The sequence below is a fragment of the Momordica charantia genome (genome assembly GCF_013281855.1).
Source record: "Momordica charantia cultivar OHB3-1 chromosome 8 unlocalized genomic scaffold, Mcharantia_2.0 BLBB01000008.1, whole genome shotgun sequence".
NCBI classification, from domain to species: Eukaryota; Viridiplantae; Streptophyta; class Magnoliopsida; order Cucurbitales; family Cucurbitaceae; genus Momordica; species Momordica charantia.
In genome coordinates, this window is record NW_028275166.1 from 32,740,233 (window position 1) to 32,765,166 (window position 24,934).

Here is a 24,934-nt window from a genome sequence, read left to right on the forward strand (position 1 = left end):
ACTAAAATAAACAAAAATTGAAAGTATATGAACCAAAATGAAAGTTTTCAAAATGCAGGAACAAAAATGAACAAAAACCAAAAGTACAAGAAACAAAATAATATTTAGATCAACTTTTCTTTTGTTTTTTCCTATATTCTTAATTTAGATTGTATATAAATTTCGGATTTTTTTATTTTTTTGAATTTTGTCAATTGGGAGAAGAAGAATAATGGGTTTTGATATGATACATGAATCTTCGAAGGATAAAGTGAAAAAAACGTATTTAAAATGCACAATAGAACGAAAATCTGATAATGTGTGGATTTGGAATGGTTTAATTTAGTATTTTATTTGAAGTTTTTTCTCATGGAATATTCCTTTTTTTGTCGTATCAAATATGATTCTATTCATAAACACAAAGTTTTAGGAGTTTAGAGATGACAAATCAGATGCTTTATTTGTAATTATGGTCAACACAAATTTGAGACATTTCGGTGTTTCAAAAGTTCCAATCAAATATTATTGAATTTTTTCTTCTTTTCAAAAGACTAATTTGCAATGTTGATTTCAATCATGTATGGGAGATAATTACATTTGACATATTTAGCGATATGTGATGTTATCAATGAAGACAAAATAATTTACCTTTATTAGCCTTTAATCTCGTACGTTTCGTTAAAAAATGTGGTTGAAATATGGCCCATGATTATAATTAATATTCAAGCAAAAAAAAATACGATACCGACTAAAGATAACCTTGAGTTAGCACGTCTAGAAAACCAATGGATAAGACACCAATTATCATAAAAAAAGTTGATGATTTGATCATTTACTTACAAACAAACAAAAATGTAAACTCGTCTTCAAGTATTTGTTTTTATATATGAAACAACTAATAAAAATGATTTATTCTACATATTTAATAAGATATAGATTACATAAATCACCTCTATTTCAAACTGTAAACAATAAATCGTTGAAATTATAGTAAAATATGAAAAATAAATCTTTAATGTGCTAACAAAAATCATAAATATCTTATCATCCTGGGTTAAGTATATAAACTCGATATGGCAAAAATTCCAAATTCTAAAGAGAAAAATCCGAACTCCTATTTGATATGATAGTACATGTGATATGATGTCGAGGTGAACATAAACGGGCCCAAATTATTAAAATAAAATAAATAAAACTAGATCTAGCACATTTGGTTTGAAGCAATAATGCTCTCCTCCATCAAGGTTTTTCATGTGACATGAGAGAGGAACCTTCTAACGCATCACAGCATGATGAAATGAAGAATGAAAAGGCAGATGCATTCAATTCTTGATTCTCTCTCTCTCTCTCTCAACCAAAACTAGCAGTCAAAAGAAAGCTCTGTTAAAGGGTCTGCTTCATATCAAATCATACCACTTGAAACTGACCAAATAGTCTCCTTTCTCTGCATCTTCATTGATTTTTCTTTTTCCATTTTTTTGAAGGGTACAGAACAGTAGTTGTTTTGTTGGAAAAAAACAAAAAGAAGAGTGTACCAAAAAATAATGAGGGATGGTGGACCAGGTCATTACCTCAATTGTGTGCACTTGGACAACCAAGCATATGATTGAAACATCAATCTGGGAGTGTATTTGCCCATTATCTGAATCTTCCATAGTTCCAATTTTTGGCTTGAATGAACTTGGCCAGCTGCTTGGACCTGTTGAGTGGTAAATTTGTAATTAAATGATTCAATAAACTGAACTGCTATATAGTAATATTTTCGTAATTAAATGATCCAATGAACTGGACCAGCCCAAACCAAATTGATCGGTTCATATGTTCGGTCAATAACCAAACTAGACCGATTTGCACCATTTCGAGTCAACTTCAATGGCTGTCTTAAAAAATTTTTGTGCCTTTACTTTGTAAGCAACCAAAATTTGCTAAAATGGCCACACAGAAACATATATGACTTGATAATTTAAAAGCGGTATAAAAGCTAGAACTTGAACATGAGAGAGAAAAAGTAGAAACTGTTGGGGGTAACAGCTTCTGAAACTGTTAACTTGGTGAGACATATCTCCATACTTAATAGGAAACAATCATTAATCTCCACATTAAAAAATTCTCATACTGTGTCTCATAAAAGAGAACTTGGAATTAAACTAAACAATTTATAGCACAAATCTGTTAATTTCATCTAAATATTTCTATTGATGGAGAATGACAAAGATCCAAAAATACATTCATTTTGTGCATATTGAAGATAAAATTGGTCAAAGTTATTCACTTTTTAGAAAGCATTAAAGTTAAGTTGGAGCTAGATACGTCAGCGTCTATATATATCATAATGAAATGATAGTACTTCTTGGCTGCAATCACCTTATCCTACTACATTTGGTTAGTAAAGAAATTTGTAGGACATTAAAGTTACCACTATGGTTTGAAATCCCATCCCCTTTGTCTTTACTTTCATCATTGGCCCAATGACTGCTAGGCCAACCAATAATGGTCAGGGATAGAAAATAAACATAAAAGTTTAGAAATAAAAAGATTAGGCAAAGTGTCAACCCCAGTAGTTATCAATGTTACTTTTATTTTTTGGAAATAAAACAAATGGGAGAATGTCCCTTTTAAAACTTACAAAGGATTCCTTTTTTCAATAGCTGGGGGAAAATAAAGGCCGACCAAGAGAAAGAAAATCACAAAAAGGGGAGACATACCTTCCGCTCCTTTCATGTCAGTAATTTCACAAGAGTTTCCATCATTGTCAATCGAAGCATCTTCACCGCTGGCATGCAATCATGTACACATTAGGATTTTAACTTTACAATGCTTTCATTACAATGCCACACCTTGCCACACCTTTCCTAGCAATGCTGTCATGGTCTGAATCGTACACCCACACGAAGTTATGAAAAATCCAAACATCTCAAAGATAGAGAGGTAGAAATTTATAGAACAGACCGTACTCCATAAACATCATGTCCATTGATGAGAACTAAGAAGGAGTTGGGCAAACCTTGAACCTAATTCAATGATCACAATTGAGACTCCACACAATCCATGGTGTGGCTTCAAAAGCTGTGGCAACAACCTCAATAAGGCCACTATGTCAACGTATACAATAAGAAAAATAGAAGTTCTAACCCATGCAGCATTGCCTCAAAAAGTTATGGCAGCAAATTTGGAAGGACAGTAAATTATAATTACCAGGCAAATCTTAAGAAAAGTAAGATACTAAATATTTTGGGAAATGAAGAAACAATCCTTTGTTACTTTTTAACAAGCGTCTCATTTGGCACAACGATGAGGAATAGGTTTCGAGATAAAGTAGCTACTTGATAGCTGCTAAATACAAAAATTTTGAAGTTAAAACAAACTTAAATAACTGCTGATCAATAAAAGAAGAGTATATTTTGGGGTAAAAATGTAGCACTCCTTCCAGACCAATTCAAAGAAAGCAAGGAAATTAAATTCTTACAGCAATCAAATCTCCATTTTGCTAGTACATTTACTGCGTCGCAGCTAATGACCAGCCCCAACGTTTTGTTTCCTGCCACATAATTCTCATTAGAAAGGTACAAATTATCATAATAATCAGACTCACTACTGAATGACTATGATATAAAATGAGTGTGAGAATCTTTGAGGTAACATACAAATGTCTCTAGTTTTTAATCTACCAATATGGAATTATGGATTGTATGCAGCAGAAATTACAATGTTGGAGCTGCTCAAATTAAAAATTTCCAATTCGAGATACTTGCAATCATTTGCATCAATGCCCGTGGCAGTTATGTCGAGTACAGGAATTGCATCATCTACAGCTTTACAGCAGGCAACAGCACAGAAAATACTCTAGCCTTATAAATTTCATCAAATGATACGTATGCAAGAAAGAACCACCTAACTGGAAAATGTTGCATTACCTCAGTAAATGACTATAGAGGTTAGTTTTTGAGCGCTTGGGCAACATGAAGCATCTCACCATCTTCAAAAAGTTGAAAGTGTAAAATTGAAAAAGAAAAAAACAAACAATTACCAACTGCAGTAGACGGTTATGATATCACCAACGTAATGCTTAATCTCATTATTCAAAAAATATATATCTATTTAGCATTTGAAATAAAAATATATTTAGGTTTAAAGGCCATTAATTATTCTTTTCATTCTTGATTATTAAATAGTAGCGGTAGGATCAGAAATTTCACAACCGAGAAATTTTACCTTATTGAATTATTGATGGATTGTCATTCTTCCTTTATGCAATTGATAGAAACTCATTTTCCCTAAAATTCAACCGGTGGTTGTCATGTGAGATTAGTCAAGGTGCATGCAACCTAAAAAGAATAATTTAGACACTCGTGCATATAAAAAATCAAAAATCAAAAATCAACTTGCATCATTTTTGTTTGAGAAGAGTGATGCAAACATGTCCCATGCTAATTTAGGTGGCTCTGCTTCCCTAATATGCTTGCATTAATAGTAGTTTTAATAGCAAACACAGCCTTGCCTATTTTGATCTTCCATTACTTCAAGATTGTAGCATCTTCAACTCATGATTTAGCCTAGAAAAGCCTAGAATTTAGCAGATATTTTCAACTTCATACCAATTGTTGTATGTACATCCATATCAAAAATAGTGAATAAAAATAATTAAGAAATCACTTCCATCTCTAATTAGTTCAAGCACTGGCATATTGAAGATGGTAATCACAATCATTTTTACAAACAATCAATCAATAATTAAACATTGCATATACCATCAAACGAGCCTAGTAAAGTAAAAAAACAAAACCCTAAAATTGTCCCAGAACTAAACTTAGCAAGTTAAATGGGTTAAACTAAATGCAAGTATATGGAGATGAAGGGGAAAATTAGAGAACCTTAGTATTGCAGCAATTGATAACTTTGCCAGAGCCTTCTTGCAGAACAACACGACAAATGGCAGACGGATCATGTACTCAGCCTAATAATGCACCCCCACCTTACAAGGACGACAGGCTATTCATCCCAAACTGTCTTTAACTCTTAAGCTTGGTGAAGTAAGTGCAAACTGATTGTTGGTCAAGATCAAAGTGCATTCTTGAGTTGAAACCTCTCCTTCAAATGTTTCCAGCCTCACTCTGAGAAAGTAATGTGGGACTAAAATCTCCTTGGATACAAAATTCAAAATCAATGTCCATGAAATTACCATGGTTTTTGTTGCGAATCCAAGCATTGAGTAAGTCCTGTCGGTTGTTCTTTCAAGCATGCCATCAACGAAAACCAACTTGTTCATTCTGTCAATGAATCCCAACCAACCTGTTCTAGACAAAAAGGGCGATAAGCATGGATAGGCGCTCCAAGAAGTGCAAGTCTCCTGTAAGCAACTAGGAAACTAAAACCAGGTTAGTATTATTGGAGTGATGGAGATAATAAGTGCTCAAATTGTCTTCAACAACAGACTATGTCATATTAGATTTGATAACCTGGAAGAATTCTCATTCATAATAATGTCATTTACAATTGTACGTTCATAGCTAACAAACAAAATTATAGTACGCTAATTTATAGGGATTGTTATCTTAACAATTTACAATAACCACTCTAATAAAATTCCCAAAATTACCCTTAACCTCTTATTCGGTTTTTTCATATTTTCCTTTAATGAAGGATAATGATTAATATCATATATGATGTAAATAAAAACACAAAACCATCAGGATATAGAACTACCAAATTTCCTTTTCTTCTGGTGAGCCTAAGTCCCCAACTTGCCCGACCCCAACATTCCGATAGCTTGATACAACCCTATTTAAATATTTGGTGGGTTCCCTGCTTAAATATTTGTAGAAGTTGTTTTCTTTAACAATCTATTTGTTACCATCTCATTAATTTGAGTGTTATCATTCAAAACATTAACACATAAGTAATGGTTGACATCTTAAGCTAGGTTAACTTGTGAAATTGTAATCATACGAGCAAATACAAAACACGTAAAATAATTATTACCTCAAAGTCCTCACCCAATTTGTCCATCACCAATAGCCTCTGCAAGAGCAGGAGCCATTCTTAAAATGATGGAACCTGCTAGAGTCTCTCAATATGATCTCATGTTCAATGATCATGGAAATGTAGGTCAAGGCACTGTGGCAATCACCGCATATGCGCAAGTTCTTGTTTATCCTAATAGGCTGTCCTGGAGATGATGTTAAAATCCCATATGCAACAGCTAACTTCTCACTATGCTCAAACAAGAGATCACCTTTCTCCTCATCATCCACATCATGAAGAGCAAAGCTCGTTTGAGGAACATACCCCATGTCTTTGATCCGTTGGATCAAGTCGGCAAGAATGCCGTATATTTGGTCTGATTGAGGATGACTTCTATCACCCACAAAGAAGGTTGTAGTGCCTTTCTTTCCTTGTACCCAACTACATCCGGGCCTCTTCTTGATCCCAGTATGCTTCATTAATGACCTGATTCTAGCTACGTCTTTCCAACGTCGAGCATTCGCATATAAGTTTGAGAGCAATGTGTATGAACCATCATTCTCCAATCCTGATTCTATCAATTTGTTTGCTGCATATTCCCCAAGCTCAACATTAGCATGGATTCTGCTGGCACTGAGTAGCGCCACCCATACAACTGCAGTTGGCTCCGTTGACATGCTTTTGATGAGTTCCATTGCTTCATTGAGACGACCTGCACGGCCCAAGAGATCAACCATACACGCATAGTGTTCAGCTCCAGGAGCAACACCAAAGTACTTGATCATGCCATGGAAGTAGTTCATGCCTTGATCCACCATTCCAGAATGGCTACAAGCATATAGAACAACAAGAAAGGTTACCCCATCAACTGCAAGATCAGCTTGCTGCATCTGATCGAAAATATGTAGAGCTTCTTCACCACGACCATGCATACCATAACCTGTCATCAAAGAAGTCCAAGAAACAGCATTTCGTACCTTCATGTTATCAAACACAGTTTGGGCAGCATCAATGTCTCCTGATTTGGAATACATATCTATAAGGCAATTGGCTACATATAAAACCTCATTCTCATTTTCATGGCGCAAAGCATAGGCATGGATTTGTCTTCCAAGCCTTAATGCACCCAATCGTGCACAAGCCATCAAGGCACAAGATAGAGTAAAGGCATTAGGCTTTAAGGAGGTTTCATGTTTGAACATCTGAGAGAAAAGTTCTAATGCATCATTGGCTTCGCCATGCTGAGCATATCCACCAATCATGACAGTCCAAGTCACCACATTCTTGTTTTTCCTTGTTATCAAATCAAAAATGTTGCGAGCAACTTTGGAACTTTTGCACTTAGCGTACATATCAATTAGACCATTGAGAACCATCAAGTCATCACCTGGATCATTCCAATCAAAGTTGAGAATATTTTTTATGGCATAAGCATGTGTTTGCTTTCCGTGAAGCAATGCTCCCACAGACGCACAACCGGAAAGAAGAGATACAAGAGTAACAACATTTGGCTCCAACCCACAAAGCTGCATTTGTCTAAATACATCAAGGGCTTCAAAACCAAGGCCTCTCTGAGAATACCCAGCGATCAAAGCGCTCCATGTTACTACATTTAACTCAATATCTTCCTCTTGCATCCTCTTAAATAATGAGAGAGCATCATCAAAACGACTAATCTGAGAATACCCAGTGACCATAGCATTCCAAGAAACCACATCCTTCTCCTTCATCAGCTCGAACACCCTGCTTGCCTCATCCATTTTCCAGCATTTAGCATACATATCCACAAGAGCATTGCCTACAAACACATCATCCACCAATCCACTCCGAACTGCGTATCCATGTACCTGCTTCCCATGCTGTGGGGCCAATGTCGAAGCACAAGCTGGAAGAATATTCACAAGCGTAATAGCATCTGGGAGAAGTTTGCAATTGTAATGGTTAGCCATTCGAACAGCAATTCTGAGGGCAGTTTTTGACTCCCCGCCTTGCACATAAGCAGCAAGAATTGAATTCCAGGACACAATGTCCTCTATCTTCCTTTCAAGCACCTCATCAAACACTTGGCGTGCATCATCCAACGCCCCACACCTTCCGTACATTGCCACTATCGAATTGCAAATAAATACATTCGATTCAAACCCATTAGCACAAACCACAGCGTGAACCGAAGCACCACGTCGAAACGACGGTATCTCACCACAAGCCTTGAGAACAAAAGGAAAAGTGTAATGGTCAGGCGACCACCCAAGTCTCTGCATCTGACAATAAAACCCCAATACATCGTCGAGGAAACCAAGTCTGACGGAACGTCGAATCAGCGCATTCCACCAGAACACGGTGGAATGCGACGGAATAAGACGTTGGAGCAGCGATACAGCTTGTGCAGATGCACCGCACTCGATGTAAGCTCCAATGGCGTAGGTAACCATTTGGGTGAAGCCATTGACCAAAATTTGCTGGTGAGCAAGCTTGGCATTGATCAACGTCCTGCATTGTTGTAGGAGCGAGATGAGGGGAATTGAAGTTGCAGATGTAGAATAGCATGGAACTGAACTGGGTAAAATTCGGCTGACATATGAGGCGCAACTGTGGTGTATCATAACGTTTAATTAAGAACAATCTATCCAGTAAAATTAAAAGTTCAAACTTTAATCCCCGCCGCGATTAAAGAGTTTGGAATTTGCAATTCTTACTTCCTCGCCGCCGGCTCGTCTCCGTCCGGTCAAAATCACTTCACAGCCCACCCAAAAACAAGCACACGAACACGGGAATTGGTGTTTTTTTTTTTTTTTTTGCAACGCCAATTTTAGGTGTTTTTTTTTTTTTTGATAATTTTTATTTTTAGGTGCATACTGTGTAATGTGTATCTATGAAATTGAAACCTATCCAATTTGGTATTTAAATTATTTATATTTTTTCAACAGTTTTTAAAATTACATGTTTTTCAAAACTACATTAAAAAATGCACCCGAAAAAGTAGCAAAAAATTAATAGAATTTTACAAAAGTAGTAACCAACTTTACAAATATACAAAAGTCCAATAATGAACCTGGAATCCAAACAATGATATACTAATAATATACATGATAATTGATATATCTTTGTTTTTTGATATATTTAATTAAATGTACTGTTGATATATGATTATGAATGTGAAAATAGCAACAATATACTTAGCATGATGTATTATAATTCAATGTCTCTTATTGAACTGTTGTGTTTAAATATTTTGGATGAAATGTATGTCCATTTATCACTTAAATGTTTGCCTTATTTTCTCTTTAATATGATGTAAATTGGGATAATATCTTCCTAGGTATATCTTTAATTAAGCCAAATCAATTAGAGATATTAAAAAGAAAAAAGGAACGCACCAACACATATGAAATAATAATTTTAAACTCTTGGTTGCCATTCACTAATGAAATTAAATTTCAAGTGATTATTGATCGACCCTCGTGGATTTCTATTTTTTTAGTACAACCCTTATGGAAATTAAATAAATAGATGTTTTGGTGGGGTGAAAGGAGATCGATATCTAGTTATCCTAACGTTATCTCGTCCCATAACCTTCCTGTAGTTATTATTTTCTCACATGTATTTTTATAATTTGAGGATAAATACATAGTTTTGCGCTCATATGATACTGGGTAAGATTTCACTTGCACTATGAAAAATGGCTCACAAATCTTAAAAATGAAAGCCTCAGAGGAAGAAAGTAAGAGTAACCACCGTTGCTTGCTTCTTTAAGTTTGAGATGCAATTTGATAAACTAAAACCTTTCAAGTTTCAAGTTTAAAATTCATACGTACAGGTACAAGGAACAACCATGAACTTGTCAAGTCATTATAGAGGCAAGTACTTTGAAGAAGTGGGTCAAAACCCTATAAAAACCACCCACCAAAGATATTAATATGTTACAAAATTCTCGACATCCAAATGTTGTATGATTAGACGAAATGTCTCATCTAAAAAGAAAAATTAAGTTCTAGGGGGGAAAATGAAATCTTCTCTAATTTTATCTACATTACAAAAGGCTTGTGAAGCCAACAAGTTTCAATTCATTGGATAAACTATAGAGCTTATCTGCATATGACATTTTATATATAAAGTAGAGAGAAGAAGAACTTACAATTCAGTCAAGTGAATGGACATCTTAGACTCATCATGGCAGTCATATTCAGCCACTGCTGCTGATAAAGCTATGAGATCTGATTTCTAGAGAAAATTGAGTTCAATTTTCAGTCTCCTCTAAAACTTGGGATGAATATCTGACCTATTGCCTCAAGTGCAGAAACACTCCAGCTCTCAGCATGCCTCACTATCTGATAGGATGAAAAATGGAATAACACTCAAATATTGGGGCTAACACATGCAAGTTTTTACTCAATCGTAAATAGCTAAAAATGAAATCTTCTTGACAAAGCGAGCACCGCTCAGCGTTAATTGGTATATATTTCCAACTAAGAGGTTGTGAGTTCGAACCCCCACCTCTACATGTTGTACTAAAAAAAATGAAATCTTCTTGCCTACCCTCCAGGGTGATAAGCCCCATTGAAGAAAGTGTATTCGAGAAAGAGAGGAAGCAAGAGTGGGGCGAGTGGGCCCTAGTTCGTTAAGGGGCTATACGAGTATTTTGTAAAGAGGGTAATACACCCACGGTAGAAGGTAGGGGTATCTTTTTGTTTATTTTGTCTAAGGACTGTTTATCCTCCCTTGACCCTTGTAATGCCTTCTGAATATCAACCATAGAACAGAGTTCGATAATTATAAAGTACACCTCCTTAGAAGGCAAAATTTGCAATTTTTCTAATATCAAATATGATTTTCGTAAAATAATTTTGGAAATGCAGTTTTTTGGAGGATTACTGATTCTCACTTTCAACTCTTCATCTAGTTCGTAGAGTGTACTTCCATGAATAGTAATGAGTGGCCTCCATGGAAGTTTCAGGTATGTCCTGAAAGGTAATCACATGAAAATAATGAATATTGGGAATTTCTACTGATGTGGGAAAATTTGAATAACTGAGGCGACGACCAGCAATTGGAAGAGGAATATGAGGAAAACTGGAAAAGGATGCTTGAAAAATACCTATGGCATGTTAACATTCTTTTGGAATTCATACAAGGAAAATAGTTTTTTCTTTTTAATCTGAAAACCAGCTTTCACCGCGAAAAAATGACAAAATAATGAAGGGCATACAAAAAAAATCCAACAAAAAGTGCCGCTTAGCAACTAAACTAACTATATAGAAAAGGGCTCCAATTCTAAAGGGCCAATTCCTGAAGGATAATTACAAAATCCCTTAGTAAGAGACGCATAAAATGAACGATACCGCCCCGCACGACCTTTCATACAAAGAAAAGCTCAAATCAAAAATGAAGGAATCCCCAGCACTCCAAAGCCTCGAGTACTTCAAAAGAATGCAATTGGACTAGGATCTGATTTGATATAAATAGGAGAAGATTTGGTTAACTACCTTAGTTTCCAGGCTGCCACCACAAATTCGACTCCAGATTTGTTACCCTTCATTCATGTATATCATACAATCAGTAAACGTCTTTTAAGGAATAAACAGAGAATTTGAAGCACAAGTTTAAGAGTCAAATGTGAAGATGCTGAAGAACAAAATATTTGGGGCTTATTCGTCCCATAATATGAATAACTTAATGATATTTTAGAAGCTACAACAGAAAATATAACATTCTTTGGGAAAACCAAATGGCTTGTCCATGAAGAAGATGCTACTCACTCGTCCTTTACTTACTAGCCAAAAACATCCTAGATATAACAAATTTTGGTTCCCCATGACGACTGGTTGAGACTCAAAATTATTGCAGTCATTTTCCATGATTGGGAGATATTAATAATAAACACAGTCCATTTACTCGTAAATCTAAAGAAGAAAGATTAAACTACAAGAACAAATCACCTTATTGATTTTTTGTAGTTGGATTGATGGACAATCAAAAAATGGAACAAGTAACTTTAAGTTCCGTGAATACAGCTCCTTACCTATAGAGTAGAAGTCCATAAAGCAACTTTAAGGCATGAAAAGATTGTTAAATCAACGTATTCTATCAAAGCTAAAGAATAATGAATCCAGTCTGTGCTCTTAGCAGGATAAGAGACAATATATGCCTTCTAGTTTTGAGTTAATGAATTCTTCAGCATTTGGTAACAACAAAATACAGATTTTATCGTTGTGATAGTGGACTATATAATCTTTGTTATTAAAAATTTCTGTGATTATAATTACCTCGAAATTTGATGGTGGGATCTTCAAAGAGGCAATCGTCAGCATAAATTTCAGAAGTGAATATCCCTGTTTCCAGTATATAAGTCATCACAAAATACCCTTCCAGAGCTTCATTACCCTTCCAGAGCTTCATTTCTGATTTTACGCAGCAGTTACACACAGCACCCGCTACGTATTAAAGGTTCTCTAATTTGCAGTTTTACAATCTCCATATATAAGTTTCAAGCAAGAAATTGCTTATAATATAATACCTATAATACCAGTTGCATAAAAAGATAGTGATGAGCCACGATTTTCAAGCTTAGATAGCATTCAAGAAAACGTTTCATAATTCAAGTATTAAGTATAAAGAGCAAATCCTAGTATTTGAACATGTACTCATTGGTCAAGAGAATTCTGGGTTCTAGTATTTGTAAAACAAACTGAAAATAAGTTGTCAATAGTTTGAAAATATACACCGATGGATAATTACTTTCATAAAGGAAGATGTTAAAGTATTGATAAATGATTAACATGGTATAAGAGAATGAGGTCTTTATGTTAGACTAATTAATATCCATTTCTTGGACCTTGTGCAAATTTCTAAGTTGGGAGAGTGTTAAAGTATTGAACCCTTCACTTAAACTTTTGGGTTTAGGGTGTGATTTAAGTTTCACAGAAGAACTCAGAAATCCAAGTATTTCAAAGGATGGCGGAGAATCAGCAAACTATACCAGAGCAGCCATAGAAGTATGAAAAATAAATATACCTGTAACGAAGTAAGCATTCTTGTAATCTGATTTCAGGATGTCCAGAACATCATCAACGCCTGCAACTACAAACTCCTCTTTCTGATTGTCCCCAACTCCATCAAATCTGCAACTCAGACATAGACCAAAGAGAATTGAATTCATATGTCCCGGTCGCATTTTCATGAACCATTTAGGCGTCGAACTAAGCAAAAGGCAACAGAAATTGGAATTACGAAACCATAATTTCCCTCAGAAAACAAAGAGAGCGCCGATTCCGGCACGAAATTACCTCTTAGAAGAGGAGAAAAGCCTAAGAAGCTCCGTGACTCCACTCACTGCAATTTTAACAATCGGAGAGGCCTCTTTCTTCCGGCGACCACCAGAATTATCCGGCGAGCTCGAGAAGCATCGTACGTCGTATTTCGTCTACCAAAAACGAACGGCTCAGAGTAAATTGGAGAGTGTAAGGATCAGAGAAGACGGTAAGTTGAAATGATACAGACCTTGGGGGATAGAGATGAAGGAAGTGGTGGAGAGCAACAGATTCCGGCCATTGGCCTGTCGGAGACAGAGACTGCTTCGTCCGTCTTCCAGACTCCGGCGTCGAACAGCCTCTCTTCCGATTTCGTCCGGCGAGTCAGCGAAGTTGCCATGTCACGCGCCACGTATAAGGAATTTAATGTTTTACTCTTTTTTTTTTTTGGTAAGTTGTTATTTTTCATTTTCTTTTAATCTATATTATATATAGGTCAAATTATTGTTAAAAAAAGGGTTAAATTATAAATTTTATTTCTTAATTTATAAAAAATTATGGGCTTCAACTTACATGCCAGTGGTTATAAGCTTATTCGTCAATATTTCGAGATAGCACGCACAAAAAGATTTTCATGTCACAAAAAATAATAGGGTTGTGAAAAACATACATCGTACCTATGCACATATTCTTTTTTTATAGGCAGAGTCTACTTGAGTTAGCTCAAATTGACCGACTTGAGTGGATGACTCTACTCTACATGATTCGAATAGCTTGACCTAAGCGATTCGACTCATGTCCCTTCTTTAACCTCATCTATTGGGCACGTATAAAAACTAAATTTGAATATTATATTTCTTGCCTACTTCAATAAAATTTTTAATTATTTTTAGTTTTACCCCATTATGAATAGATGGATTAACCAATAAAAAAAATCGTTAATTTGAATTATAACGTTTGATTGTTAAATTGCAACTACAATTGTCTGTGTTTGGTACTAGATTAGTTGTTATGATTTTAAATATTTTAATTTGATGATTATAATTTGGTTAAATCTTTCTAAAGTTCAAACATTTATAAAATTACTAAATCTATTTTTCTTACATGATATATCTTGTGGGAAAAATTATGTCAAATAAAAAAATAAATTTGAAAAACATGTCAGGTATGGGTGTTCACGGGTTGGGGGTGTTTTTGGGACCAACTCGAATTCGGGTTGGAAATTTAAGAAAACCGTCAGGTTATAAAACGATGGTCAACCCAACCCAACCCTAGCCAATAAATTCAGGTTGGGTTGCCGGGTTCTTTTTTTTTTTAATTGATTAATTAACTTACTTTTGTCTTGTTTATAACATGGACCAAAAAAATATAGAAAAATCAAAATCTTAATTTAAACACAAATCCAAATCCTAATTGAAACCAACATGTAAGTCTTAATGTAATACAAATTTTAAAATTTTACATTATCTAAAGTTTATCTAGATTCCAAATCCAAATTGAAACCAACATGCAAGTCATAATTCAACAATATTAAAAGCTTAAAAGAGATGGGGGAGAGGAAGATGAAATTGAAAATGTTAGAGAAGAGGGAGAATCAAAGATTCAAAATGGGGAGGATTGAATTGAAACCTAAAATCAATGGTTGAGGTTAATGAAATGGATGGATGAGATTAAATATAAAAAAAAAATAAAATTTTAATTAATAATTATTAATTTATTATATATATGTAATATTATATTATTATTTATATATAAAATAAAAAATAATAAAAAACTTATAATCTCGGGTCGGGTCGAGTTGATCCGGGATTTTCTGAATACTCCTAATGTCAGATGAGATAATATTAATACTACAAAAATATTTAACAAAAATACACATATAAAATTAAAATTTTAAAAATTAAGGGACGAAATTGAAATGAAATAATAATTCAACGTTCTAATTATTAAAAAACTATTTAAAAAAAATGTAACAATTTTTTTTTCACCTCAAATTTTGACTCATAATTGAGAGATGTGGGCATTTGAGAACATCCCAATGAAAAGTTTCAATCCCATCAATGCTTCAAATGGGGCATCATTGCAATTCTTGAGAAGTTGTCAAGAAAAAGCTTCCAAAAAAAAATGGCAAAGGCCATGATGTACCAAAAAGAATTGAACCAAATTTTTAAAAAATCATTATTGTCTCTTCGGCATGATATTCCTCCACTATTACTTCTTTTTAATATCGATATGGACAAAAATGTCAATATTAGAAAATATCCCTAAGAATATTAACCTCGATAAGTATTTTTGCAAAATGATAAAAATCAATAAGGATTAATTAATAAATTAATATTTTATATTTTTTAAATGGGATATAGGCTTGAACATAAGTCTATATTCATATTCATATAGTTGGTTAAAAATGTCAGATATTGACGAATTAACATTTTCGTATCATTCTCTTCGTAGTTTATATGTTCTTTTCTTTATGAACCTATGCATGTTAAGAGTTGTTTTAGATGAAATAATATTATGTTAAATTAGTGGGAAAATAGGAAATAGGTTGAAATTTGATAATATAGATATGAATGTAAAATTGTTAATAAGAATAATTGGAAAATAATAGATGTGAATATTGATGGAATAACATGTTAACAACCTCAACAATAAGATGTGTTCTAAAATAATGCATCATTTTGTTTTTACTTATTACAACAAACATGGTTTGAACCTCTAAACTCAAGTGATTGAACAAGATGCCTTTAATCAGTGAATTAAGTTCATGTTGGCAATGCATAATATTGGTTAGTAATGCATAATCGTACATTTTACAATTGGATTGACATTTTTACCTTTAAAACTAGGCTAAATTTTTAAAAACGACAAATTAAATCTATGTAAAAAATAAATAAAATGGTTATTAGAGAAATATGTATTATAAACATAGATCCCGATAATTGCAGGTGAGCCCCACGTGGCAATTTGGAGGAATTCTACTTGTGAAATTTGTAATTATAAGGTGTAAAAGGGTACAAAAGCAAAAGAAGTAGCTAGCTAGCAAGCACAATGTTTCATATTCAAAGAGATATGCCCTTTACATTTCAAACTATTGAAAAATTAAAATTATTAGCTTCAAATATAAGCAAAAGTTGATGTTGGAGGACACATGACCCAAAAATGTGGGACAGTTGGACAAGATGAACAATAAAAGGGAAATAAATATACCAAAGATAAGGTATAATTTGGGAAATTCATCTCTTCAAAATCATAAGGTAAATGCCACCTCCAATAAGCTAAGCTTATCTTCTTGAAAATAATAATTCAAATGCACATTGTCACAAGATGTTGGTCATGTGATGATAATGATGATGGGTTATGGCAATGCTGCCCAAAATAAAAGGATGCAAGTCGAAATGTTTTGGGAGAAAAAGAATATCGAAGGTGTCAATTGATTCAATCAGTCTAGTCGATTCATGCGTTAGATTGTTAGTCGCTTTAGCTTTTGTATAATTTAGTTAATGAAAATATTCAAATACTCTACAATTTTGGTATTGGAATCACTAATATAGTACATAGGTTGCTTACCGACTAGAAAAATCACTTGTTGTATTAAAAGAAAAGAAATAAATAGAGGTTGAAACTATTTAACGTGATTTACGTTCAATATAACGGTACCTATGTATACTAAATAAATGTTACTTATAATGATATATTTGAATTCAGTCAATTATAACTTTTTAAATATATGTTTTAAGAAACTAACATAAATATTAAAACGAACGGTAATTGACATATATCCCATATCAACTTAAATCAATCTTCAACCTGAAAATAACTCAACTAAACAACCACCGCCAATCATTTTTTCTTCCTCCCCCGTGAAACTCATGCTCAAAATAGATCTAAAAAGATCCTATAATTATTCAAAAAAAAAAAAAAAAAAGATAACACAAAATTTTAGGAGACAATTTGCAAAAAGTTTGGATGTCATATAAAACGTGAAATGGGCTTTTAAAAGCGCTGGCCCATAAGGTCCAAGTCCACGTAGATCTTTTGCTAACGCACGCCAACTACTTACGGACAAACCGCACGTGAACTCCACGTCTCATAAATCTCCCCAATTAACTAACAAATCTCACTCTTTATTCCATCTCCTTCCCCCACTCTCCCCCGGCGCGTGCCTCCCTTCGCCAATCCTTGGATTCCAAATCCTTCTTTGGCATCCCGATTGAACTCGTCTTATTGGTGCGTGCTATTCACGCGCTTGCGTGTTCATATTTTTTAAGTTCCATCTGTTGCCAGCTGGAAAAGGAATATTTTGAGTCACCCCAAATGTGAGGCCAAAATATTTCTATTTCATTTTAAATACTTCCCCCGTTCTTTAAAAAATGTTTTTCCAATTTTATTTAAAATGTTAAAATATAGTTTTGACTTATAATATTTATTCTATTTTTAATTTAGTTATTTTTTAGTTCAATGAATGGTAGGGTGAGAATTTGACCGTCTGATTTTTTAGTTGAATATCTATATTTATATTTTTTCGTACTTTTTAAAAGTTTCATTATCGTATATATAGAAAGATAAAAATTTATCGAGCGTCTTTACTATCGGTGAAAAACAACAAAAACCCAATGTTACAAGGTGAAAGTTGTTCGTAGTTGCACTATAAGACAAGTCGTATAAATCCAATGAGTATTATCATTATTTTTTTAGTACAAAGATTTGAGGATTCAAACCTTTGACTTTTAGGAAGGTAAGTAATGTTCTAATTAAATTGTGCTCGTGTCATAAAATCTAATGAAAATTATTGATTGCATTATGGTAAGATTAGACTCACACCCTTTCTACTTTTCAATCAAAACAGTACTTTAAAATCATACCCAAATTCATGTTTTAAGCCAACATGACTTGTCAGGCGCTCGTGCCATTTAAACAAAATGTAGTTCACTCTTTATATTCATAAATCTCTTATTACGTTGAATTTTTGTTATTCCTCAGACAACAAGAACGTCTAGAATGCTTTTAAAGTGTGTTCGAATGTCTTACCATCTCAAAAGTGTTGTGAAATGTTTCTACGATAAATATTTTTAGCAAAAATACATTAATTAACAAGCACTTAACTATAAGTGAGAGATAACGAAATGTCTTACCATCTCAAAAGTGTCGTGAAACGTTTTCTAGTCAAGTACTTTGTTCAAAAGTACTAAAAAAAACTATTATGTATTTTTGACTTTTTTACAAACATTTTTATATTACTTTTCAAACATGATGATTATGTAGGATAGGTAGAGAAATGATTTTGAGTGACCAAAAATACATCCGAACATACCCATTTTTTTAGAAGTTTGCATTAAAATACGAGGATGAAGATTCAAACCTACGATGCCTTCCTCGTTCATTTGTTTATTGAGGATGAGATTCATCTTTTATCTGAATTTTAGTGAGTAATAATTTAGTCTTTATAATTTAAAATTTGTAACAATTTAGTCCCTACCATGAAAATTCTTATCAAAATTAGATTTAGTCTTTATAATTCATAACACATTTGGTCCCTCGTTGGTGTATCGATCTACGTATATAACAAACTTAACAAAAAATTTTATGATATAGAAACTAAATCGTTACAAAATTTAAACACTCTAACTAATTGTTACATATTAAATGTGACTAAATCATTACAAACTGAAGTTAACAGACAAATCGTTACTTCAACGGAAGTACCAAAGCAAAAAATAATTTTAATTTTTTTTTGGTCTAGAGAGAGAAAAAGGGGGAGAGAGTATTTATTAAGCAAACCAATATGGATGGCAATGTACTGTTAATGTAAGGCCATGCATCATTCACATGTTGACCGAATAAATGTGGCATCGTGCCTTCCAATTACACGCCCCCACTTATTCCATGGTCCCTCTCTCATTCTCTAAATTACGTGTCCCTTTTCCTATCATTTTTTTTTTAAATTTATGCTCATATATTCATATCTTATAATATAGTTCTAGAATTATTCTCAAAATCTTAACTACTTTTTTTTGTTTGTTAGAAAAATATGTTTGATGGCAGTAGTTTTGGATTAACTGTTTAGTCTATAAATTTTAGTATGTAACAATTTAATCTTGTGAAAGGTCTCATCGAAATTAAGTGTCAATTCTTTTTTTATTGTATAACAATTTAGTTCCTGTAAGTTATAAATATATTTGATTATTTATCAGTTTATCCCATAGTTCTAAATATCCGTCGACACGTCGACATTTCTATCGACATATCCATGTTTTTACAGGTTCGACATGAGGGATAAATCGACATTTCCATCATGGTACAAGAAAATAGACTAAATATAAAAAAATATCAACAAAATGTTACTAATATATACATAATATTAATATTAATTATTTTAAACTAATTTAGAATCAAGAAAATGTTTATTTGTTAATTTAAATAATTTATAAGATTTTTTAATTTTTCTAACTTTTATAGAAATATCAATCGACATCGACATTTAAAATATTGGTATATATATATATATATATATATATATTCTATTAAATTTTAACATTTTTTATGGGATTAAATTGTCATGAACTTTAAAATTTCAACTACAATGACTAATATATTACCCATTTAAAAGTTTGGATACTAAATCATTCTTTTAATGGAAATTATGGAAGTAAAAGCAAATTTTTTTAAACTTTTTTTTCCCTAATTCGTTTTCAGAATTAATTTATTGTTTGTAAAATTTGATTGACATCCCATCAAAAGCTACAAGTCTATTTTGTTGAGGACTCGGAGATTCTGAAAAATCTTGAGCTAGAGTCTTTATCAAGATCCTTATATATTTTTAGTATTATTATATATATCTATTGATAAAATAGTTAAGAGTCTTTATCAAGTTCACTGGATATTTATATTGTCATAAATTATAAAATTCAAAACTCCGTAGAATGATTGAAGCATATGTAAACTTTTGTAATAAACAAAATGAAGCACATTATTTTTCACAATCGAGTAAAAGTCAACAAAGACACCAACAAAAAATAAAAAGAAAAAAAAAATCATATTTTGATCCTAAAAATTTTATTATTCGATTTTGGCTCCTAAATTTTCAGAAAAATTGATAGAAAAACTATTTTAGTTATTGCCGCTATTTTTTTAATTATTGAACAAAAATCCATATTTATTTGTCTACTTGAAGAGTATTTATCTAGTCAACACTAAACAAATATTCACAATAGGTAAAGTTTCAAACATTAAAAAAAAAAAAATCAAAATTCCATCACGTGATTGATGAATGAAAATGAACGACTCTCAAGATAGATCTTTGATCACATATGGTTTTTTTAGTTCAACAATAGATGAAAATTGTTAACCTCTCTACAAGATATAAATAATTTATTATTTACTAGTTAAACTGTACTCGTAACAATTCAACATCAGATTTATGATGCATTTAGTTGGTGATTTGAAACTGAAAACAAAGTATTAATGAAGAACAAAGTTATATTCTATATTTTCAGTATTTTCGAAGATATATTTAGTACTTGGTGGTTAATTTAGAAATTTAATCTCATTTTAAAAAAGTGTTCAACATATTTAGTAATGTATTTATAAACCATTATTTCTAAATTTCGTAGAATCATTATTTTACAATATTATATAATTTGTAATATATATTGTATTTTACATGTTCTATTTTTTTAAAAATAAAATAAAATATAATTAATAATATGAATTATTATATTTATCAAAATTTAATATATTTTTAAAATTTAATTCTTCATTTTAAAGTTTTAAATTTAAAATTTTAAAAATTGAAAATACAAAAAATATTTTTCAAAATTTTCATATTTTGAATCATAGAGTAATAGATTCAGAGATTCTGAAAATAAGAAACAAAATGGAGATCAAACCGCCCATTAAAATTTTGAATTGAAAAAAAAATAAAAATTTTGGTTGGTTATTGGATAATATCTGAGAAGGGGGCAGTGATTTTACACAACATAGGATAGAAAAGAAGAAGTTGGGGATTTCCAACCCTGAATGTCTCTTTCTCTCTGCCTTGTCCTTTTTTTTTTTTTTTTAATTAATTTATTTCTCCATCTCTCATGTGGATATGTCAGCTAAAAGGAAGGCTTTAGAGAGAGAGAGAGGGGAAAAAAAAAAACAGCCCATGAGAGAGAAATCCTCCTTTTTCTTTTTGCTTTTTTCACAGTGTACAGTAGTAAGTAGGACTGGTCTTCAAACAAACCAGCATTTTCCATTGCCACATTCCATTCCTTTTTTCTTCTTCCTCTCCTCTTCTCTCCCGTCGCTTTGCTTTTGCTACCGCTGATTCATTCTTTTGCTGTCGTTGTTCCGAAGGTATTTTTTGTTTTCTCGATGCGATAAAGATAAGGTTAAGTTCCAAATTTAGGTCTACGCGGATCGGGTCGAGACTTGTTTCAATTTGGAGTAGTTATAGTCCTTGCACTTTGGTTGGATTTACTAATACGTCATAATTATACTTCAACAGTACCTTTTTGACGCGTGAGAGTTGGTTGCGTCACCCGCTTAACAAATACGCTTAATTTTGAAGTTCTTGTGATTACGCAGTTGTAAAGGGATGTATATCTTATCCGAATATGTTAGTAATTATCACTTCACGTCTTTCTAAACCATACTTGCACAACTTCAATATCTCTCCTATTCGGACGATGTGATATCAGTTCATTCATGTACTTTTCTATACATGTGTCGAAAATTGACTAGTTCTGCATTAGGACATGAATTGGGTAAAAAATTGAAGAAATCGAGTAAGTTGTGGGTAGAAAGGAAATGAACAGTGCAAAAAAGAGACGGGTTTTTGGAGGATTAGGATTTTTGAAATTATACTGCAAATTCCACCCATTTTTCATAATTAATATAAAAAAACATGTCACGTATAAAGAACTATCAATATTTAGTAACTCTAGATATTTTGCGAGGTTGTCAATTTAAACATAATTCAATTGGTTAAGACAGTGGATGGAAAAGTCATAAGTCATAGGTATGGGTGGGAATTAGAAAAAAGTATTTTAGGAGATTTGATTAAATGATAGTAATAATAATAAGTAAAAGAATAAGCTAAGATTACAACTCGAGGGGCTAAAATAGTAATGTAACTGAAAAATAAATCTTATTTGATAAATTAAATATTGAATATTGTTTTGTGCTAAAGTGCGCCCAAGGTACTATTTACCGTTAAATTTAACCCCCTCTGATTTGTACTCAGTTCCTTCATTCACTCTCTCTTTTTGGCGCTTTTTTTTCTCTCTTTTCTTTCATTTTTTTTCTTCTTTTTTCTTTTGTTAATTTGTTTGGAAGAGGGTGTGAGAGATTGACAGTGAAGCGAGTCTACTTTTTTCTTTGTCTGCTTCTCCTCTCTGTCGCTTTTCTTCATTATTTTACATTCTACATTCCACAAATTTGTCTTTAATTTCCAACGTAACCCCCCATTTCCCATTCGTTATCACTTGTTTCTCAAACCTCTAATCCTCTGTGGGTTTTTTTTTTTGGTTTGCGTAGACGCATCTAAATCTACCATTTACATGGCGGATGCAGGCCGAAGAACAGATTTCCTAAGCCTTCTCTCAGATGGGGTTTCTATTTCTTCAGCTTTCTCTCTGATTTTGAAGCGTTTCTGAGATGGGATTTGTTGTTCGTCGTCTCTGATAATCATTGCTGATTCAAATTTCAAACCCCATTTTCTTTTTCCTTCTTTTTATCTTCTAGTGATTTTAATCTGAAGCTCCCAAGGCGGAAAATGAGGGATTTTCCATCTTGTTTTGGCGAAAATGGCGTCCAAGTTGCAGATTTCTCTTCCTCTAACAATGGTAAGACTGCTCAAAACCTTGTCACTTGCGTTTATCAATGTCGATTGAGGGGGCGTTCTTGCCTGATTAGTGTTACTTGGAGTAAAAATCTGATGGGTCAAGGCCTGAGTATTGGCATTGACGATTCCTCAAATCAATGCCTCTGTAAAGTTGAGATTAAGCCATGGCTCTTCTCTAAAAGAAGAGGGTCAAAAAGTTTAGAAGCTTATTCTTGTAAAATTGACATTTATTGGGACCTTTCTTCTGCAAAATTTGGATCTGGGCCTGAGCCTTTGGAGGGTTTCTATGTGGGGATTGTAGTGGATAAGCAAATGGTTCTTCTTCTTGGAGATTTGAGAAAAGAAGCTTTCAAAAAATCCAATTCCTCCCCTCTGCCTTCTTCTGCTGTCTTCGTTTCCAAGAAGGAGCATGTCTTTGGGAAGAAGGTGTTCTGTTCCAAAGCTCAGTTTTGTGACAATGGTCAGATTCATGACATTGCTATCGAGTGTGATACAAACGGTGTCGCCGAGCCGTGCCTGATTCTCCGAGTTGACTCGAAGACGGTGTTACAGGTGAAGCGGCTGCAATGGAAATTCCGCGGGAACCACACCATCTTGGTTGAAGGGCTTGCTGTGGAAGTGTTTTGGGATGTTCATAGTTGGCTGTTTAGTACATCACCAGGAAATGCTGTTTTCATGTTCAAAACATGTCTGTCTGCTGAAAAGTTGTGGGGAAATCAACCAATTTGTGATCCTAATGTCTTGTCCTGGTCTTTCTCTCAGAGATTTTCAGACAGCAAATCACATGGTCTTGGTTTCTCACTGATGTTATATGCCTGGAAGAATGAATAGAGAGACGTGGTTTGCAGATTCTTTTCTAATTTTAACAGAAAAAACAACTCTTAGCGTGTGAGAGATTTTTATCGTCCCTTTCCGCTTCGATTACATTCGATCCGATATGAGATCGTCCATTGTCTTCTCTTCCTTTTTCCACCTTCTTGAGCAAACTGAGTCATTTGATTATATGAGAGGATTTTGTTATAGTTGGCTGTACATTCCTTCAACCAGTGTTAATTCTCTGTTTGAACTTTATCATTGTTGGCAAGTATATATCTAATATATGATCACTTATTTAGCTTCTTGCTATTGAATTTGATCTTCCCAATTCATTACTTCTAAGATCTTCCAAGTCTATATAATTCAACGCCCTTGATCGTACACTTCATTTCCACAGTTGAAATTTTAGAAAATGAACTCAACCAGCTTCAACATTCTGTTCTAATGCCATTTGCTTTCCATTCAACGATTTCTCGGGCGTTTTATCTTTTGTTGCAGGAGTTTCTACTGATACTGGATGAGCAAGGATTTGCAGAAGGGTTAGCCATGTCAACTGTTATAATATATATTACTTTCTTAATGAATTTGGGTTTGACATCAGTGCATATATATGCCTTTAGAGTCATGGGAAGACCTGTTGACTGTTTTAGACCTCAGAAAGCCATAGTTTTGTTGAAATGTTGTACTTGCTTTGGAACTATCATCACCACATTGATCATCACAATGGGACGTCAGTTTTTCGGTGACAACCCGACATCGTGTTATTAGTTGATCAAGCAAGGTTGGTTGAGCTATATTCATGACAGACCAAACCTCAGAACTGTATACTTGGATTGTTATGCTGGTTCTTTGGTGCTCTTTGATTTGATCAACCATGTATCAACCTCCAGTCTCGGGTAAGATTTAAATCCATGAGTTAATGGCTTGGTTCTTTTGCTGCTTTCATTGATGCTCTTGCATTGTTAAACCTCACTTTTCATAGTAGTAAAAATAAGTCTAACCTCAGGGGGCTGTTTGGAGGTTATTTTTACAAACAGTTGTTTGTTTTTTAGAACAGAAGTTTAAAGAAAACACGTCCAGTTTCTTAACTGTTCTTTATGAA

General features: G+C 33.3%; 3 protein-coding genes across 37 annotated transcripts; 1 reads left to right on the plus strand and 2 right to left on the minus strand.

The window, feature by feature from the left end:
* Positions 1-964: 964 nt before the first annotated feature.
* On the minus strand, positions 965-8,759 carry LOC111013040 (Tetratricopeptide repeat (TPR)-like superfamily protein). 24 transcript variants are annotated; one of them, XM_022287388.2, is made up of 9 exons: positions 5,959-8,754; positions 5,159-5,344; positions 4,851-5,090; positions 4,192-4,304; positions 3,894-3,955; positions 3,446-3,517; positions 2,984-3,045; positions 2,685-2,850; positions 1,341-1,678 (listed from the first exon to the last, which is right to left on the minus strand). In XM_022287388.2, the coding sequence occupies exon 1, from the start codon at positions 8,541-8,543 to the stop codon at positions 5,985-5,987; it is 2,559 nt and encodes an 852-aa protein (XP_022143080.1). In that variant the 5' UTR covers positions 8,544-8,754; the 3' UTR covers positions 1,341-1,678; positions 2,685-2,850; positions 2,984-3,045; positions 3,446-3,517; positions 3,894-3,955; positions 4,192-4,304; positions 4,851-5,090; positions 5,159-5,344; positions 5,959-5,984. The 24 variants fall into 24 exon arrangements, with proteins under 24 accessions (XP_022143070.1, XP_022143080.1, XP_087984013.1 ...); XM_088127887.1 differs by having other exon boundaries at positions 2,934-3,045; XM_088127890.1 differs by having other exon boundaries at positions 2,929-3,045.
* Positions 8,760-9,805: 1,046 nt separating this feature from the next.
* LOC111012984 (adenine phosphoribosyltransferase-like protein, putative (DUF2358)) lies at positions 9,806-13,665 on the minus strand. Of its 12 annotated transcripts, none has more exons than XM_022287298.2 (8): positions 13,438-13,651; positions 13,224-13,360; positions 12,952-13,136; positions 12,204-12,269; positions 11,877-11,959; positions 11,424-11,470; positions 10,823-10,901; positions 9,806-10,268 (listed from the first exon to the last, which is right to left on the minus strand). In XM_022287298.2, the coding sequence occupies exons 1-8, from the start codon at positions 13,585-13,587 to the stop codon at positions 10,185-10,187; spliced, it is 831 nt and encodes a 276-aa protein (XP_022142990.1). In that variant the 5' UTR covers positions 13,588-13,651; the 3' UTR covers positions 9,806-10,184. The 12 variants fall into 12 exon arrangements, with proteins under 12 accessions (XP_022142990.1, XP_022142986.1, XP_022142987.1 ...); XM_022287294.2 differs by having other exon boundaries at positions 12,204-12,371; XM_022287295.2 differs by having other exon boundaries at positions 12,204-12,338; positions 13,438-13,650.
* An 8,850-nt stretch (positions 13,666-22,515) lies between these two features.
* LOC111013167 (uncharacterized) lies at positions 22,516-24,130 on the plus strand. Its single transcript, XM_022287563.2, has one exon. It carries the CDS (start codon positions 22,948-22,950, stop codon positions 23,845-23,847), a length of 900 nt encoding a protein of 299 aa, XP_022143255.1. The 5' UTR covers positions 22,516-22,947; the 3' UTR covers positions 23,848-24,130.
* Positions 24,131-24,934: the final 804 nt, after the last annotated feature.